Source organism: Lampetra planeri, chromosome 3, assembly GCF_965212315.1.
Source record: "Lampetra planeri chromosome 3, kcLamPlan1.2.h2, whole genome shotgun sequence".
Lineage (NCBI taxonomy): Eukaryota > Metazoa > Chordata > Hyperoartia > Petromyzontiformes > Petromyzontidae > Lampetra > Lampetra planeri.
This window is the reverse complement of record NC_136109.1, coordinates 20,436,569-20,455,434: the sequence shown is the minus strand read 5'-3', so window position 1 is coordinate 20,455,434 and position 18,866 is coordinate 20,436,569. Positions and strand designations below refer to the sequence as shown.

General features: G+C 42.8%; 1 protein-coding gene across 8 annotated transcripts; it reads left to right on the top strand.

Moving 5' to 3' along the window:
- The first annotated feature begins 2,866 nt into the window (after positions 1-2,866).
- LOC144740646 (SURP and G-patch domain-containing protein 1-like) lies at positions 2,867-16,990 on the top strand. Of its 8 annotated transcripts, none has more exons than XR_013589708.1 (15): positions 2,867-2,967; positions 5,029-5,208; positions 5,976-6,067; positions 6,313-6,391; positions 7,266-7,480; positions 7,561-7,684; positions 8,458-8,585; positions 9,410-9,550; positions 9,742-9,848; positions 10,871-11,048; positions 12,949-13,055; positions 13,805-13,950; positions 15,047-15,176; positions 16,122-16,252; positions 16,295-16,990. XR_013589708.1 is itself a non-coding variant. In XM_078623467.1 (15 exons), the coding sequence occupies exons 3-15, from the start codon at positions 5,039-5,041 to the stop codon at positions 16,146-16,148; spliced, it is 1,644 nt and encodes a 547-aa protein (XP_078479593.1). In that variant the 5' UTR covers positions 2,940-2,967; positions 3,058-3,237; positions 5,032-5,038; the 3' UTR covers positions 16,149-16,990. The 8 variants fall into 8 exon arrangements, 7 of the variants coding, with proteins under 7 accessions (XP_078479571.1, XP_078479583.1, XP_078479593.1 ...); XM_078623467.1 differs by adding an exon at positions 3,058-3,237 and having other exon boundaries at positions 2,940-2,967; positions 5,032-5,208; positions 16,122-16,990; XM_078623445.1 differs by having other exon boundaries at positions 16,122-16,990.
- Positions 16,991-18,866: the final 1,876 nt, after the last annotated feature.

The window sequence follows — 18,866 nt, the reverse complement described above, 5'->3', positions numbered from 1 at the left end:
TTTCCAGTCCAATATAATTATCAAGCACAATTGTTTTTTAAGCAAGCAAACGCTCGGTCTCATCGGCAGGGCTTGTGAAACTAATGCTGCTCGTTTGCCAAATGTTGTTGGCAAGGGCAACTCCGTTGAAATGATGGGGCCCTATTCAACGCAACAAACAATACCATACACGGTGATTTTATGCGTTGCCTTGCTAAGCCGGCGATTGGCTGATAACTTTACTTGCCATCGCATTTGACAGACAGCACATATTTGTCAATGTCACCCTACATGTGTTTCATTATTAATATTGCGAAATTTATATTTGTGGAATGTTTTTGAGTTCTCATGTGCCACGAGTTATTTGCACTGATTTATCTTGGCTTCATTGCTTGCACTTACTTTTGATTCGTGTTGCGTTTGTGTCGTATTTTTGTTGGTCACTCTTGGAAATGATGATGGTGATAATGATGTTAATTCTAAACTCAATTGTCTATAACCCAAATTCGCACAAGGAGACTATATTCTGCTGGTTAAACAAACAAAAGAAATAACACTTCGGCTTTCGCGAAAAATACCATCCATAATAAAACGTTTTTTGGGTTAGATCGCGTAAATATATAAATGTGTTGTTAAACCCGCCACCACCCGGCACAGCCAACTAGTAAGGGTTGTCACGTAAACAGAACGTGGCCAATTCGTCACTAGTACAGCACACCGGTGTGTTGGAGAGCCAAGCCACAACATTTACAATCTGAGTACGACGATTCGCCAGTAATTAAAACTAGCTTCATCAGGCGACAGCCAGATTTGTGGAGAAGTCCACCTGTTTCGTTTTTTATATGGAGGCGTAGATGGGGGATTCATGTGTGAACGTACATTATGCATGCGCAATATGCGAGCTCATTGATCTTGTCCTTCCTGTCCAATGTGTGTATGAAAATAGCCGTACTAACGGTAATCCCTATTGAAGTATGGTGGCCTATATAGGCATGCATTTAAACAATGTATTATTTGATTATTCGCTTCCACGCACCACTAAGTCGGTAGCTATCCGAACGGTTAAAATATTTTTTATTTCTTTCAATTTCGATAGATTCTCTCATTAGTCTTTGCCAGTAGTAGCTAGTTTTGCACAGAACTTCAACATTATCAAAATCAATTGAGTGTACTTGTGTGTGTTCTGCTACTGCTGACAGTTGTATTTAGGAGTATTTAATGTTTACTCTTTGGTTCTTTCGGTAAAGTCACGTAGAAAGAAAATAAATTAAATAAAAGAGTACGACGTTTCGATTGCAACACAAGCAACCGTCATCAGGTAGAACTACATTTGAGAGAGAGACAAAACACAGACACGGAGACACACAGATAGACACACAAGCAAAGAGAGACAACACAGAGACACACAGAGAGACACACAGAGACACACAGACAGACACACAAGCAGAGACAACACAGAGACAACACAGAAACACACAGAGAGACACACAGAGACACACAGACAGACACACAAGCAGAGAGAGACAACACACAGACACACAGAGAGACACACAACATAGACACACATAGAGAGACAACACAGAGACAACACAGAGAGACACACAGACACACAAGCAGAGAGACACACACAACATATACACAGAGAGAGACAACACAGAGACACACAGAGAGAGAGACACAACATAGACACGCAGAGATCCAATGCCTGTGTCGGGACCTTTAATAGAGTTAGGGGGGGGAGTTGGGCAGAGAGAGAGGTTGGTCTGCTGGGGCAGCTACTGGAGCAGAGAAATTAGCATGTCAATTAATCCACCCGAAGCGAAAGAAGATCGAATGAGAGGTTCAATCTTCTTTCCCTCCGTCGCTTCAGGGTGGAAGAATAATTCCCGCAGTCACGAAAGCTTCAAATCAAGTTGTATTTAATGTTTCTTTAATGTTATTTTAGTTTTGTGCTGATCATTCGTCCTGTTTTCCCAACGTAGCATTTGTCACAAGTGCAGTTAATCCTGGACGAATCTTCATAAGGATGGTGACATCGCTGCAGCAGCTGGCTGCAGTCCCGTGTCGCTCCCACTGTGTATCGACTGTTGCCACACCTCGTACCTTACCCACGTCCCTCTTCACTATCCCTTGCCCTTCTTACTTTCATCTTTCACTCCAATTTTCTAATTATTTATTTTGTTTACTTATTTTCCTAATTATTACTTTGGTAGATCTTTGCCTCCAACCCCGCCTGCCTCCGCGCGTACTGCACGATAGTTTTAAGTCAATAATTAAAACTATCAAAAAATACCGCACATTGCGGGAGTAACTGATACACTAGCCAGATGTTTCGAAAAACGAAAAATCCGAGTTAGATTTGGCACGGTATATAAAATACAGAAATTCATATTTGGTACAAGAGCGCAGAAGTGTGGTCATCACATCTACGCCTCTATACAAGGACAGCAACAGGTGGACTTCTCCACAAATCTGGCTGTCGCCTGATGAAGCTAATTGTAATTACTGGCGAAACGTCGTACTCAGATTGTAAATGTTCTCCAACACTATACACTACTATACACTACTATACACAATACACTACACTACTATACACTACACTATACACTACACTACACCGGTGTGCTGTACTAGTAACGAATTGGCCACGTTCTGTTTACGTGACAACCCTTACTAGTTGGCTGTGTCGGGTGGTGGCGGGTTTAACAACACATTATATATTTACGAGATGTAACCCAAAAAACCTCGATCATGGAAAAATATATAAAAACTTGGAGCAACGCAGACCATCTCTTCCAGAAGACGCCGAGATTGTACTTCCCCTTCCAGAAGAATCTTCCGGAAGAATCTTCCAGAAGAATCTTCAGTAAGAGTCTTCCGGAAGAATCTTCCGGAAGCATCTTCCAGAAGTGTCTTCCGGAAGAAGCTAAAAATAGTGAAAAAAACACCGATCCCGACCGTGCGAGGCTTCCCCAGTGACTGAATGCGGTGAGGGCTTCGCTCCGTTACTTTTACAACACCAACAAGAACAATTAAAAGACACACACCGCTCTCTAACCATCTCAGTTTATCCAGCAGAGCGGAGAGACGCACGAGCCGCCCCGAGAGGGAGAGGACGCGAGAGGCGAGGCGGTTCACCCCGTGTGTTCGGCGTGTGGGACTAGCGGAGCCCTTTCTGCAAGGCCTCACCTCGGCGTCTCTCGCGGTTTGAGCAAATAATCGGCACAAGAAGCTCGTCCTGTCGCCACACATCTACGTGTGCGTGAATTATTATCCCATCGACCAGCGTTTGCAAGCGGGACGGGCTAAAACGGAGGTTCGCAGACGGAATGCCCATAGACTAGAACCGATCGATAGGTACCCAATGGACTCGAGTGCAGCATTGCATTCCCCATAGACGATGTTGAACTTACTGTTTGGTTATTTCGGTATCATTGCAGTCACGGGAACTTCAGATCTTTGTTGAACTTCTTTCGTACAGCGCGTCGTCAAATGCGCTAATCGGAGAACAATGCTCATGGGCTACAGTGCAGAGATAACTGAATTCCCATAGACTATGTTGGAACAGTTTGGTCAATGGGAGAGCCAGGATTTTCAGGTAGGGGGGAAACCCCTCCAGCAATGAAACATGATAGAGGAGTTGTTAGTAAGTAAGGACTCGTCCCTTGCTTTTTATTCGACGCGTGTGCGGCGATGGTTGCAGCCATCGATCGAGGGTCGAATTCGAACCGCGTTGTGTGATCGGCATCGCGCTCGCTGAAGGTGTTGATGCCTTCAGAGAAGTCGTGGACTGTAGATGCAACTGCGCACAATTCTGTGAATCACTTACAACTGCTTTGCCATTACTTATTGCCAATTATGAACTCAGACTATTGTCATATCATCTCATAGAGTCCCTGGCACATAATATGCTACACAGTGGCAATGGGGGACGCAAAATGCCGATTTATTACTAATAAACCCCAATGATCCGATCGAAATGAGGGATTTCGATCGGATCCTTGGGGGGGGGGGGGGGCACGTGCCACCCCACCCCCCACTGGCTCCGCCAGTGAGTATGACGATAGATTATAGTATAAAAAATAATGCCCGTAGACTGTAAGAGAGGATTGAATGCCCATATACTTAACTCCATGATAGGTCTATGCATATTGCGTTTTCTGTCGTCGTTTAGTCTGTCTCGTAGCAAGCAGTATTAGTTTAAGCAACCAAAGTTTGGACCTTATTGCTTTGTTGCGTTGAACAGGGGCTGAATAATTTCAATGGAGTGCTCGCGAAACGACATTTGCTTATCCAGCAGCATTTGTTTAACTACATGACTTTGCTGATGAGAACCCAGCAGATTGAAGCCGGTCCAGAGTTTTCTTGCTTGAACAAATACTTCTCGATAATATCGATCTGATTGTTGGACTAAAGCCAGTTTATTTTACTTCAGTTTTTTAGATTACCATTTTCTGATTATAAGACGCGCCTCTTTCTCCTCTATTTTTAAAGTGTATGTTGGAGACGTGTCTTATAACCTGGTAGGTGTGTGCGAGTGACCATATTTATTAAACTAAAGTATTGACAGAGGGAGCTGTTCGGGGTGCCTTAGTTTCTTTCGCTTACAGAGCACCCACCATCAAAACCATGAGAATAATGTATGCTCCCGTGGGCTCCCTCTGAGCCTTGAGCATTAATTATCAATGAACACTCGCCTGGTTCATATTCTTAGGTTTTTTCGGTAAAGTCACGTAGGTAAAACATTAAAATTAATAAAAGTAAAATAAAATAAAAATCACGACGTTTCGGAGGCAACACAAGCTTCCGTCTTCAGGTGGAACCGTCACAGCCACGACAGCTGTATGGCTGTGACGGTTCCACCTGAAGACTGAAGCTTGTGTTGCCTCCGAAACGTCGTGATTTTTATTTTACTTTTATTAATTTTAATGTTTTACCTACGTGACTTTACCGAAAAAACCTAAGAATATGAATCCTTGCAGTCACGAAAGCTTCAAATCTAGAATTACTCGCCTGGTTCCCAATAATCAACTATTTTGTGTCCTCCAGCAGGGCAGAGATGTCGGGATGGGGGAAGAATCAGCAGAACCCTGGCTTCGGTCGGCAGAGCAAGTTCATGAACATGACGCAGCAGGAGCTGCTCATCGAGCAGAAGAAGAAGGAGATTGAGGCGAAGATGGCGGCACAGAAAACCCAGCAGCAGGCAAAGCCCTGCTCGCTCACACCCAAGTATGTGACCACAAAGCAGGCACGAGCTTCGGTGTTATTCAGCGAGGCTGATGGGGCTGTGCCCACTTGAATGGGTTATAAGGTTGCGAGTTCAAATGTGGTCGAGGGTCCATTGTGTTCGTCATCCAAATGGCATGGATAGGTAAAGCGAGTGCCACTTGTCGGTGAAGTTGACATTGGCTGTCGTATGGCGTGACTGGCCCCGCCATAGTAATAAATATTAACCACTGTCTCAGGACCAATACAAAAATGCACGGATACAATATTTTCATGCATGCATCTAACAAGCGACAAATTGTGTTCTAATTACCTTCAAATGGCGTGAAAAACGGTGCAAATTTGTTTCGGCAATGAAGCAGCAGAGCTACATTGTTGTTAGCGCACGAGACCCAAACTGTTGTTTAACTTTGATATTTGTGGCAAAAGTAAAGATCTTTAACCAATTTTAGCATAATGTTGGCATAATGATGCAATGTATAGCACGCACAATATTGCACAGCCTTGAATGACCGTGACTGGGGTGGGGAGCAGGTGTCCTCTTATTTAGCAGTTGGCCCCTTATTGAAAAAAATACTACGACAAGGAAAGACAAACTCTCATGTCCCCCAGTTCTCCCTCGAAAACAGCAATCCAGTGTCAAGGGGCTTTCGCGTGGTTTTAAATAAATATTGTTTATCTCCACAATTTCCCACCCCCAATGCATGGACATTGAAGTATTTTAGCTTTGTGCTGTAATTTATTGGTTGTGTGTTTGTGCTTCCCTGTAGCCCAAAGCCTGCCGCCAGCGTTCCCAACAAATTTGCCAATGATGGAAGTTTTCTTCAGCAGTTCATGAGCATGCAGCAACAGAAGAAGACACGTGCGTAGCGTTTTACAGTAATAGCATTTTTGTGTGGCTGGTGAATCTTTATAGAAAATTTTTTGTTAGTAGTATTTTGTTCTTGTGGTGAGTAACGAACGTTAATATCTAATTTTTTTTAAAATTAACTTTAATGGTTTAAGTCCACAAATTGATTCGCAAACGATTCCAGTGTAGGTGCTGCACACTTCAGATGACTAACTTCGTAAGATGAGTTTTAAGTGCGAATGTGTGTGTTTGTACAGCGAGCAGTCATGCTGCTACTGTCAGTAACATCACAAGCGTGACTGCATCATCCAATGAACACATCCAGAGCCTTATTAGGTAAGACTGGACCACAACTTTAACATTTCTGCTGTATAGTAGGTACTCATAATTCAAATTATGAGCTTTTTCTTGTACCTTCTGGTCTAAAGTCTTTGTCCCAATATACTGTGGACCGAATGAAGCATTTCCTAACTGTTTCAAATGTTGCTGAGCTTGAACTGTAGTTAATGTGTTGAGTAACCATTATTCACTGCAGTGCTAAATCGTACTGCTAGTCACAAGCATGTAGAGGATAATCCCACACAAACATCACTAAAAAACACCCTCTTATTTTGCAAGAATGGCTTTATATATTACAATCACAACTGTTGACCCGTGCATGTCATTCTAATTATCATTACAGAACGATATAATTTGCAGTTGTTTAAAACACTTGCATTTCATCCTATTTCATGGAATCCAATACCTATTTCATAAACTACAAATTTACCAATTTGAAGATGCTATAGTTCCCAAGGTGGTCAGCTGGATACACATATAAACACAAGCTACCAGACTCAAGTGTTCCAGTGCCACTCATTGTTGAAACATGGTCATGCATTCCACCTTCTGGTTTTCTGCAATTGTCTATTTGGGTTATGCCCCAAGTTTGTTCAACACGATATTTTGACGTTTTGTTCCACATCTTTGGATCTTCAGGAGCTGAATTCAGTTCCTGAAGAATTCAGTTCCTGAAGAACTGAATTCATGATGTCAGATATTTTGCTCCACGTGCTAAGAACTTCCTGAATTCAGTTCCTGAAGAAGCTCCCAGCACGTGGACCGAAACGACGGACGTCCTACCCAACGACACGTGACAAAAACGCATCGGCGAGCTACACAAGCACAGCCGCGAAAGCCCACGACGTGGTACCTCTTGATTCCTTTGCAGCAGCGGCAAAAGCCCCGTGGTAATCGGCAAGAGGACGGCGGTGGCCGCGAGCTCAATCGGCAGCATGCTGAAGCAGATGAAGCGCAGCACTCCGCCGAGCACCAAGCCAGCGCTATCCACCAGGCCCAGCGCCTTCCAGCAGCCGGACGATGAGGATGACAACAACAACGACGAAGGTGGCGGCGGCGGCGGCGGCTGCGACGCTGACAAACCTGGTGATTTTCCCAGCAGCACCACAGACACGTGTCGGGCAGTGGCGTCCGCTGACCGACGCGTACTGACAGGCCGCTTAAAGTTTGCCCCCCAGAGGAAAGCGAGACACGGGACGTGGCTGAGAAGCTGGCTCGTTTTGTGGCCGAGGGGGGCCCCGAGATGGAGCAGATTGCTGCCGAGGGCAACCGCGACAATCCTGCTTTCTGGTGAGCCCGTTCGCCCTCATTCTTCAAACTCATTGACAACACATTACGTAATATGTATATATGTTGAACTTCTTTTGCACCGTACGTAGCCAGCCATGCTAATCGGGGTGCGGAATGGCTTGTGAAAATGTACCCCCTAAAAAGAGAAGTGTTTCAGATGTGCAGATTTTTTACATGTAGGTTTTTGTGGCCTAACCCAGAAGGACTACTCTTTCCATGCAACATTTCATTGATTAAAATAGTTTATTATACTTATAATAAAATTAATATTATTGAAAAATTCATATAAGAAGTTATTTTGATATATCAGAATGCAAATAGGGTTGGGCTAATATAGCAAGACAAACTATATGAGACGGTACAAATAACACAATTTTTTTTTATCAAATCAATAAGTGACCCAAGAATCATAACAATTGATTGAATTGTAGTATAAAATCGAATCGTAGTGTTTTCACATAATTATTTATATTACAAATTCTACAAAACTATATTTAGACCAGCGGGTTGTCAATTTTTACCTTTATGAACAGATATTTTTGGTTTGTATGTAAATGCAGTACATCTATTAAATGCCTTTGGATTGTCAACTCATCAGGCTACACCAGAGGTAGCCTTTCCAACTACTTGCAGTACTGGGACAGGAGTTCAGAGGAGGATCCACAATACAATTTGTTTTAAACAATTGACGATGAATTTCTATAAATATTGAGAGCATGAACGATGAACAGGTGTCGAGATAGTATTTATTTTTCACGAAATTACCCATACAGGTTCCTTTATGATCAGAATAGCGGAGCCTACAAATACTTCAAGCATAAAGTGAAGGAATACACACGAGCCATGGCAAATGAAGCAAAGCAACTCATCCCAGCCTTCACCGCGGCAGGGTTTGACCCAGGTATAGTACGTGTTGCATCAAGCATTGTTCAACTCCTGTGTGTTATATTTCTAACCTAGCATATTGAATTGCACGATTGGGTGTCCTTAAAGCATTTTGATATTCCAGCTTTAGGTAAAAGTTAAATCTGTAAGGTGACAATGTCTCAGAGGACTATTGTGCATGCCACCATGAAGATCCTAGGTTTGATTCCTGGGCTGAAAATATAAGTCTCAACATTTTCAACAATGGTTACATCAAAAAGGAAACCATGTAAATCATGATCATGATTAAATTTGAATTATCTGAACTATGAGGATCTTAATAATAAATGTCACATGGCCTAATATTGCTAAATGAATAGTAATTAGTGGAATTGTATCTGGTGGCTGGGTAAGTGGGGGGGGGGGGGGGCTCTTATGGATACATCTAGGGCTATACTTTATGATCCCAGGGTTATCCTCTTGAGGTAGCTATCCTTGGAAATCTGTAAGGCTTCACAGTACATTAACATGCCCAGTTCTTCTCAGTTGCCTAATAATACACGACTCAATACACGCATGTACGTGTATTTCTCCCATTTTCTATTACTGCGAGATATTTTTCTTTCCATGAGGTTTCCCAGTTAGTTGTGCCTCAGATTTGGAAATCCTACACATTTCAGAAGTTGTTGTTCTTGTCATCTTGCGGGATTATTTCCAGGTGAAGATGGCACTTCCAGTAGGGATGGTTCAGAATAGATAACCTTGCCATCTGATGTGACTCTATTGTGAGAAACTGTAGAATAAAGTGAAAGAGGTTAAACTTGTGAAACTTGAATTTTAAAAACAATCGCACAAAAACAGCAAACCAGGACTCAAGGAGTCAGCCACAGGAAGGGCTCAAGAGGAGGAAGAAGAGCCGATGGGGCCCAGAGGAGATGAAGTCGGAGACTGATGAAAGGGCAGCGATTCGCCACTTCACAGAGGACGATAGTGAAGGCGCAGGTATGTGACCTGAACCTCCTGCAACCCCAGAACTTGCATGTTTCTGATTTAAAGTGGCTTGCGCGGTGTTACAAGTTGTTCCGAATGTTATTCTGAATTTTCTACGCTGAATTTCACGACGCTTTCTCTGGATGGACCGACAGTTGTTACATTGTCATGCTGTTGTTGCTTGGTGCTCATCGATGTTGCAGGTTTGGACCTAAAGGACCTCGGTTATGCGAAAGGGAAGCCGGCAGGACTGGTCGGAGTCACTGAGCTGTCTGATGATCAGAAGAAACAGCTGAAAGAACAACAGGAGGTTTGTAAAGGAGTTCTTAAATATATCTTAGTCTATAAATGACCTTCAAACATGTAAGTCGAAATCATTAAGAGTGCATAATAAATTTGGAAGTTTCAAATAGTTACACTGATTGCAGAGGGTCTCGTGAATAACAGGAAAAGATACCCATTTTGGCAAGTACTTTAATTGTGGAAAACAATATGAAATTAATTGTGCGCTGTGGTAGATGTTCCTCGATAATGACTAAATGATGAACAGTCATGCCCTCCAGTAAAAATAAATTGTAGTTGAAAACTAAGTTGGTGTGTGTGTGGTCTTTATTGCCACAAGGGGGCACATGAAATGCTGGTTTCACTTGCGTAGTAAATCTCCTCTTATCCATGGTAATTAATTCAGGGATATTTATAGATAAGAGGACATGAATAATGAAAACAAGTTATTAATAACCCTATTACATACACTGCAGAGCATGGTAATAGTGACATTGCCTGCTGCTGTAGAGAATATCCAGGGGCCGATAAAAAAAATCCCTTAGCATCTACAATGCTGCACAGAATAGTTACAAGTAGTCTGTATATTGAAAAAAATCAGAGACATACAGAACAAAGTTAGGTGGAACAGAGCAGTGGTTAATTAGCACTCCGAAGCCGGCGACCCGAGTTTGATTTCTGGCCACAGCGAACATCGGTGGCAAGTGGTATCTCAAATTGTCCTGGTTGCCGCCCCCCTTAACTAACCCACACTGACTGACGTGGTCAAATATGGTCAAACAATTGCCATATTGACACTGCGTGGGGGGGAAAGGGGCTTTCAGGTGGCTTGTGGTGGGTCCTCCCACCTCTTCCAAGATGTGTGGCCAGCGCGAAGGAGTTGGTAAATTACCCTCGAGGGGAGTTCTCGAGAGGAGGGAGGCTATTTCATCAGCACTGGCACGCGCAAGCAATTGCGGGGCTGCAACTTTATCCTTTACCACCTATTAGAGAACAAAGTCTGCGCTTCTGACCCGGTGCCCGTGTGCGTGTGTTTTTCCTGGCGAGCAGATGCAGCAGATGTACGACATGATCATCGCGCACAAGCGCGCGATGGCGGAGATCGAGACGATGTGGGCAGCCGCGCTCAAGAAGAATCAGCACGAGTACGACAGCGACGAGGAGATCGATGACGAGGCCGGCACCTGGGAGCACCGCCTCCGAAAGATGGAGATGGAGAAGACTCGAGGTCCCGCTCTGTTCACCTCGCACATACTCACTTTGCTGCAGGTTCACATTCCTGCGTGCGCTGTTTTGTGTTGATAACGCCTCCATAACAAAGAGTTATGACGATGTATTGGCCTCTAACCACAGCATCTGCAATGCACACTATTTCATCAGATCTCAGAATAGAAGCAGGATTTTAGCCTGGATAATGCTTGGATGGGCAACCACCGTGAAAAAGGTGTTATAGTTTTTGTGGGCTGCAGATTGCTGTGCAGAAAAATGCTTTGTACTCTACGTCTATATGCCCCGCCTTTACGAACCTCCACTGACGGGCGTGGTTATGTTTGGTCAATTAAGGCCAAATACCCACGTAGAGTGGGGAGGCCCTCATCCTGAACTGGATTAACAATAAGGGCAATACATGTGCAACGATGTATTGATACAGGGATTAAAAGGTATTCATGTCCTCATGATACATGGATCAAATCAAGTGTGTAATCAATTATTTTCAATTCATATGCTCATGTAATGGTATCAGGTGACCCCCTCCAGCCATGCAAGGGGGCGAATCATTCACTTGTATACAATCTACACTAATAAAATAATAAAAATAAAACAATAAAATAATTATCACGACGTTTCGGCCACAACGCAAGCAGCCGTCTTCAGGTGAAAACCAGGTCCGTCGAGGCGACAGAGTCTGAATGAAACAGCACACGAGCTTGGAGCATATATATAAGCTGGGCGCCTAGACAAAGGAATTTGCATATCAAGTGGAATTTAGCATATTTATGGGAAATGCAGGAATGTGATTAGTACTACATATGCATGTGCATTATGCAGGATTAACAGCATCAAAGGGAGCTGCACTTACTGCTGCAATTGCTGCTGCTGCAGATGCTGCTGCTGATGCAGTTGCTGCAGTTACTGCTGCTGCCACAGTTGCTGCTGCAGTTACTGTCTTATCCATTTTAATATAACACCATGTATCACTCTACCCACCCCAACGTGCATCACACTGCTGCACATCTACTATACAATTACGACACCATACATCACTCTGCACACTGCACCAAGCACACAAATGCCAAACACTGCCACTATACTTTACCGAAAGAACCAAGAAGATGAATCCCTGCAGTCACGAAAGCTTTAAATCGAAATTTAATCTACACTAACATCGACCATAAATGCTGTGACAATGCACAGAGTGCCAGACTAAGACACTTATAAGATTATTTTGGCGTGAGAGCCACTCAAGCCAGATCAGTCCCTGCATGATGCGTTCAGCAACGATGCTGGAAGTCTGCAAGCTGCTTATGTCATATACCCGTGTGGGCCACACTACGGGGTCATATACCCACAGTAGTTGGCATATATCCAAGGGTTGTACAAAACTTCCCATGAGTCAAGTTTGTGAGCATTGTGATCTGTTGACCACATGTTTGACGCACCCCATGTAGAATAGAGTGCAGTGAGCACTAATCTGTGTTATTGCATTTCCTAACGTGATACGTTCGCCCACCCCCCCCCCCCCTTTTAAAGCGTAAGCTTGTGCTCATTTCATATGAAACTCATCACTGTGTAAACTTTCCTTGTTTCACCAATATCCATCCACTGCGATTTTTCTAGTGTTATTTTTAAAAAAACTTCAGTTGATTCCAGTCACCTCGCTCCTCATACTGGCATTGGATTTGCCTTGGCCTGAATGCACAAGAACACAGCATGTGCATGTAACGGCCCTTTGTCAGTTTACTGCTGGATGAGGCCGTGCCCACACCATGTGGGTCTTACTTGACCATACCCCACTAACACTGGTCACCAACAGCAACAGCACCAGGCTTGATCGATTGTGCATCTGCTTTATGTGTTGGGCTCTGGCTCTGAATCGCTTGCATAAATCACTGCGCTCTCACCCACAGAGTGGGCTGAGAAGCTGACCGACATGAACCGTGGGAAGCATTTCATTGGAGACTTCCTGCCCCCGGACGAGTTGGACAAATTCATGGAGACGTTTAAAGCCTTAAAGGTAAACAGACATCGATATAACATTTCTCCCTACAGTATTTAATATATTGCATAACGACTACAGAATTTGTTTACTAACATTAAGTTGCTTTCCCTTATAAAGTTGGTTCACCGTTACATATTCAAGCTACTTTGCCGTGTTTGAAGAAATCAGAATGATCAATATTTACACAATATAACAGAACAGTTTCTGAAGTGATATTCAACAATGTTTACAAACATATTGTTTATTTTAATGCCATCCATTTAAGCCTAACTGAATCTTAAGGTACTTCATCAGGAGGCTCCAGCTTTCGGATGTTTGGCAATTTTTTAAATGAATGTTACAATGGAGAAAACTCTCAACCCATCCAAGCAGATAACACTTAAAGTTCACAAACCCACGTTCTCTACTGCCATATCTCGGCTCCCTCTCAGCCCAGCAAATTTGGGGATGTTGCAAATTCACATGGTGCACCAACAACCCCTTGGCTCCACAGTGCCACATCACAGCTGTGCACCACTACACCCACGTGGCTTGTATAGAAATCCCTCGAGTCTGGCCAGCTGTGAACGTTTCTTCGTGAGAACTGAGTAAGATGTCCTGTCAGGGTGTGAGCACAGGCATATGTGCTTCTCGCGTGCATTCCTATCGTGTTTTTGTAGTGTAACGTTTTGACCCACCCCTGCTGGAACATCTGTAAAAAAAGAGCTTCATAGCTCATCAGCTTACTCCAGTTACAATAAATATTCTGATTCTTCACTGTGCAGGAGGGCCGCGATCCAGATTATTCGGACTACAAGGATTTCAAGCTGACGGTGGAGAACCTCGGCTTCCAGATGCTCATGAAGATGGGATGGAAAGAGGGCGATGGTCTGGGCACCGAGGGAAAGGGCATTAAAACTCCCGTCAACAAGTAAGGGTGTGGGAAGCTCAGACTGGACACACACATATTGTGATTGTTTGCAGAAATTGCATTTGGTGTAAAGAGAGAACGTTGTCCTATAATGATATTGTAGCACAAATATATAACATTTACGGTAACCATAATATATTATATGCAATGACAATGTAAATAAATCTGCTGGTCTATTTGGTGATTTTATTTTAAATCCAAAATGTGTGTGTTTTTTTTTGTAATATAATACACCACAGCATTGTTGAATTCAGTGCCAGATGTGTAGTTAGTCCAATTAAAACATACAAATGAGATGTACTTTTCACAGTGAAGATGAAACAAAGAATAGTCCTCACCCTTTCTGGCAATAACACAGGTGTTGAGATGTTCAAACACCAAATACACACCGATTGCAAGGCATTAAATCTGCATTAACCACACATGCTTGTGGTAAAACATGCAACAAAAACATGTACTTCTAGATTAGAAGTTTTCGTGACTCTTAGTATTTTTTCGGTAAAGTCACGTAGGTAAAATAAATTTAAAATGAAAACAACTAAATTAAATCACGACGTTTCGGGCGCAACACAAGCGTCCGTCTTCAGGTGGGGACAACGCAGCGAAAGCACGACCGCTTAAGTGTGTCTAAGAGATGGCTGCGACGAGGAATTATATACGTGACTTTACCGGAAAAAACAAAGAGTACAAACATGGACTGTATGTATGTTGAACTTGTTACTCTGATCATATATGGATTGTCTTTGAAACTGGTTGGCCTACCAGTGTCTCACAAGCGGTGTTAGACTAGAGAACGCCAACAGGCAAACAGTACAAAGGCAATGCAAATATAGAAGCATGAATAGCTCGGGTTGAGTAATATTGATGGGACCTTTTTTGACAGTCGTATGAGTAAATATTTCACATTGAGCATTATAAACACATAATTAATGTCAAGCAACAAACATTTTCTTTGATGCAGTAGCTTAACACTGTTCAGCCAGGCATATTGACTCGCGCTAAATATATTATACTGTGGTCTACAAAATATTGCCTTTTTAAAAACGTTCTTTGTCTGAACACGGCACTCGCTTGGTTTTACTTCCACTGTGTGCAGGGGCACGGTGGCCAACGACAAGGCCGGCTTTGGCATCGACCGCCCAGCCGAGCTCAGCAAGAGTGACGATGAATACGACGCCTTCCGCAAGCGCATGATGCTGGCCTACCGCTTCCGGCCCAACCCCCTGGTACATAGGCACGCTTCATCAAAACTGAATCAAAATCTCAACGTCAAAAGTGTATTTTTGCTCAAACGAGCATTGGGTGGTGCTCGTATTCCTTTTGTAGCTCCAAGCCAGCGGTCGAAATTCCACATTCTCATGAAGGAATCTAGAATTTACATAGGACAACCACGTCTGACTGCACAAAGCAGTATTGACTTTTGACTGTGAAGGATTGAGCGGATGAGATTTTAACTGCAGCATTTCTGAGTGCGAGCTGTGTGCATTGCCACAGTGGAATATGGGGAGGGGTCATGATTGGCTTTTACATGAATGAATAGACAGGAAATGTTCTGCATTGGGATGTTTGACTAATTCTTATTTAAATAGTGCTTTTTCTGCAGGTGTTGATAGTGATTTTGTGCCTGTACATGTTTCTATGCATTTAACAAAATACACTTTTTATTGCAGAAGTTAACATTCCACATAGCCCCATTCACATTAAGTCAACTGTTAAACCCCCGTAATGTTTATTTCTCGCAAAATCGAAAACTCATTACACCTCCGTCAATCCACATTAACTCCTGGAATGCTTTCAAAATTTTGAAAATGCTTATTGCACCCCAGTGAGTCCAACATGTGACATCACCTACCACCAGTCCTCACATACGAAGAATATTTAAGACCCTTTAAACCTCAGTACTTTTGGAGGAAGCTGTCTGGCTGAAAAAAATACCTTATATTCCTTTTGGTGATTGTAAAATAAAAAAAAATTCTGCCAAGTTTAACGAACCTGCTATTTTATTTGATTGACTGCTGCCCGTCATAGGAATTTGGAATGTTAGCCACTGGTTCAGGATTGAGATCAGAGAGCAACACCACACACTGCTCGTTTTAAATGTAAGAGGAAGTGTTACATTGTCATATTTGTTTTGCTTGTTATTGACGTTTTTTTGTAATTGTGGTTTACAGAACAACCCAAGAAGACCATATTATTGAACTGGACACCGTACTTCTGTGTCGGGCTCAAGCCGTGACTTCTCAACATCAGTTATAAACACCGGTTCACATTTTAAAAAAAAATATCAGTATGCCATCTCCATCAAAAAACCTTGACATTGATAAAACCACAATAAAATTTCCATTTGTGTTCATTAGCTTTGAGGTATGAATGCAGTGATTGTGTAAATGTACAGGCAATTCATTTTACTTTGACCCTGTTTGTACAATTTGAATGTACAAGCAGATATGTTAGTGTACAACATGGGCCATTTAATCTATTAAGACCATTACATATGCCCATTTGCTCTGCTGTGTTTTAAAGACTTAATTTAGGCTAAGCTTGAGAATAATTAAAGTACAGTATTACACGTGTGTTATTCGGTGTGGATGTTTGATTGATGCTTAAAGTAACACGTTCAATAGTTTTTACCTCTTGCAAATGACTCATAGTGATATGATTAGTAGCAGGAATAAAATAAATAAAGCAACCTTCGTACCGTATTTTCACATATAAAACGAACACATTTTGAGTCTATTGGATTTCTAGACTCGTGTTAATCAGCAGCATTTGTTGAAGCAGGAAAAACTAGTCTGGTTTTTGGCCTTTTGGGTCTCATCAGCAAAGTCTAGCTTGTTAGAATGCCGGTTAGGTAGATGTTTATTTTATTTGCACAGCCAGAGTTCCCATACGCTTTGAGCTGGATTTGGGGATTTGCCTAATTTGGGATTTTTTTTTACATCTGGTACGGACCATAGGTGGCATAAAAATACGTGTTCACAACTTTATTCTACAGTTTCAAGTTTATAAGAAGCAATAAACAGTACTCATTGCTGTTTAACACCTGTGGATGCATTTCTGTAACTGCAGTTACTGGGCCAGATGGCTGAAGACGTTGACGGTGTGTGTTTTTATTGTTCTTGGCAGGCTCTTGGTTTCTGTCTTAAGTCCCAGGAATGTATTACCTGGGTGACTCAGTTTCACCGACTCCGCTTAAGGACACGATTGAACTTGACGCATCCTAGGCATGTTTAACCCTGCTCGACCGCAGCAATTCGAGTAATTTTCACGATGGAGAGAAGCGATTCTGTTTGAAGAGTCTGGTTCTTGTGTTTATACATTATTATTTTTCTTGCATCTTTGCACGCTATTAGCATAAATGGAACTTGCATGCACGTTAAATAACTGATTTTCAAATGCAAGATTAGGTTACACACATGATCGTAAGAACCAGTCATCGATGCATTGCTGGATTGTTGCATACCGAAATACCCATTTCTATGAAGGCGCATCGGTATTTTACAAACTTTGACAAGTGCTGGGCATAAAACTATAAAGGGTTTTAAGTTTGCAACACTCAGGCCTTATTACGGTTTCGTAAGTGAACTCTACATGACATTCAGTGTACAGTACCTATAAAAACAACCTTATGAATTGCTATGCAAATGGGGGTTTAGAATGTGCATACCCTTGGGTTTTTATTATTCTTTAACACCCTGAGACCACGTACGTATAGCCCTTTTGGCACCGCCTGTATGAGGGCCTTCCCACTCCATTGTGGATCGTGTGGAGTGCTGGATTTGACCGCAATTCGCCACGCTGGTCAGTGCAGGTTGTTGGTGAAGCTTAATATGAAGTGAACTAAACCACAGCTCGGCCAGAGTGAACTGATGGCGAGATAAATAAACCGCTGTACATACTGTTGGGGTCATATTAATACTATTGGACAAACCCCTCCTCCACACCGCTGTGCCTCGAACAGGGAAGAATGATTTTGTCAACTAGCATTTTTCTCACCGGTGTAAAGTACTGTGGGCTGGCCTTTTTAATGTAATCAGTAGCTCAATACCTGACAAACCTTCAAATGGTAGTGAAAGCTGTCGGTAGTGGTGGAATGATTCACCACCCCCTTGCGATACCGATAATTTTTTTACGATTCGGGGTGAGAAGGAATGATTTTTGGAACATTGAGGCGAGTGTAGCAGCCTCTACTGGCTGGAGGTAGCGTAATTCCAGTTCATCAGAACACTAATAGGTTTATACATGAGATTTTCTGCATGTGTCGTGAACTAAAGATTAACTTTTGGGCTTGTGTTGCATTGTAAAACCCCAACTACATAAAGGGATTTTTTTTGGGTTAGATCGCGTAAATATTTAAATGTGTCGTTAAAACCCGGCCACCACGACAGCCAACGTAAACAGAACGTCGCCAATTCGTCACTAGTACAGCACACCGGTGTGTTGGAGAGCCAAGCCACAACCGGCCCTGGGCCTCCCCTAGGTTGACTAGGCCTCAAATTAGTAGCTGGTGCGGTATGTAAACATCATCACTGGGGAGACAAAGGCGGCTGGGCGTGGTTGCTGGCCACCCACATCGTGTGCCGTGCCGGCCTTCATAGGTACTCGCTAACAGCACTTGCCCCCAACAGTCTTAAAGCTACACGGGGGATCTTTGTAGTGGATGAGCACTGCTGCTGATGTTGGCTGTGGCCAGGTATGAAACTCGGGTTATCGGTTTCATTGCCCAGTGTGCGAACCACGACAATAAAGAATCCGTCATTGGCAATGGATAATCTTTTTAAAATCTATACCTTCTGCCTGTGTGCACAGAGGCATTGAGAGAGAATTACACTGACAACTTAAAATGAACTCGTGGATTGCAGAACACGCAAATCATGAATGAATAAGAAAAGGAAGTGCGGTTTTTATTTGGCAGG

Bases quoted from the DNA above. Each gene is read 5' to 3' on its own strand.
- LOC144740646 (XM_078623445.1), top strand. The intron at 6,392-7,265 runs GTAAGACTGGAC...ATTCCTTTGCAG, and splicing joins CACATCCAGAGCCTTATTAG to CAGCGGCAAAAGCCCCGTGG. The intron at 7,481-7,560 runs GTGATTTTCCCA...GGCCGCTTAAAG, and splicing joins CTGCGACGCTGACAAACCTG to TTTGCCCCCCAGAGGAAAGC.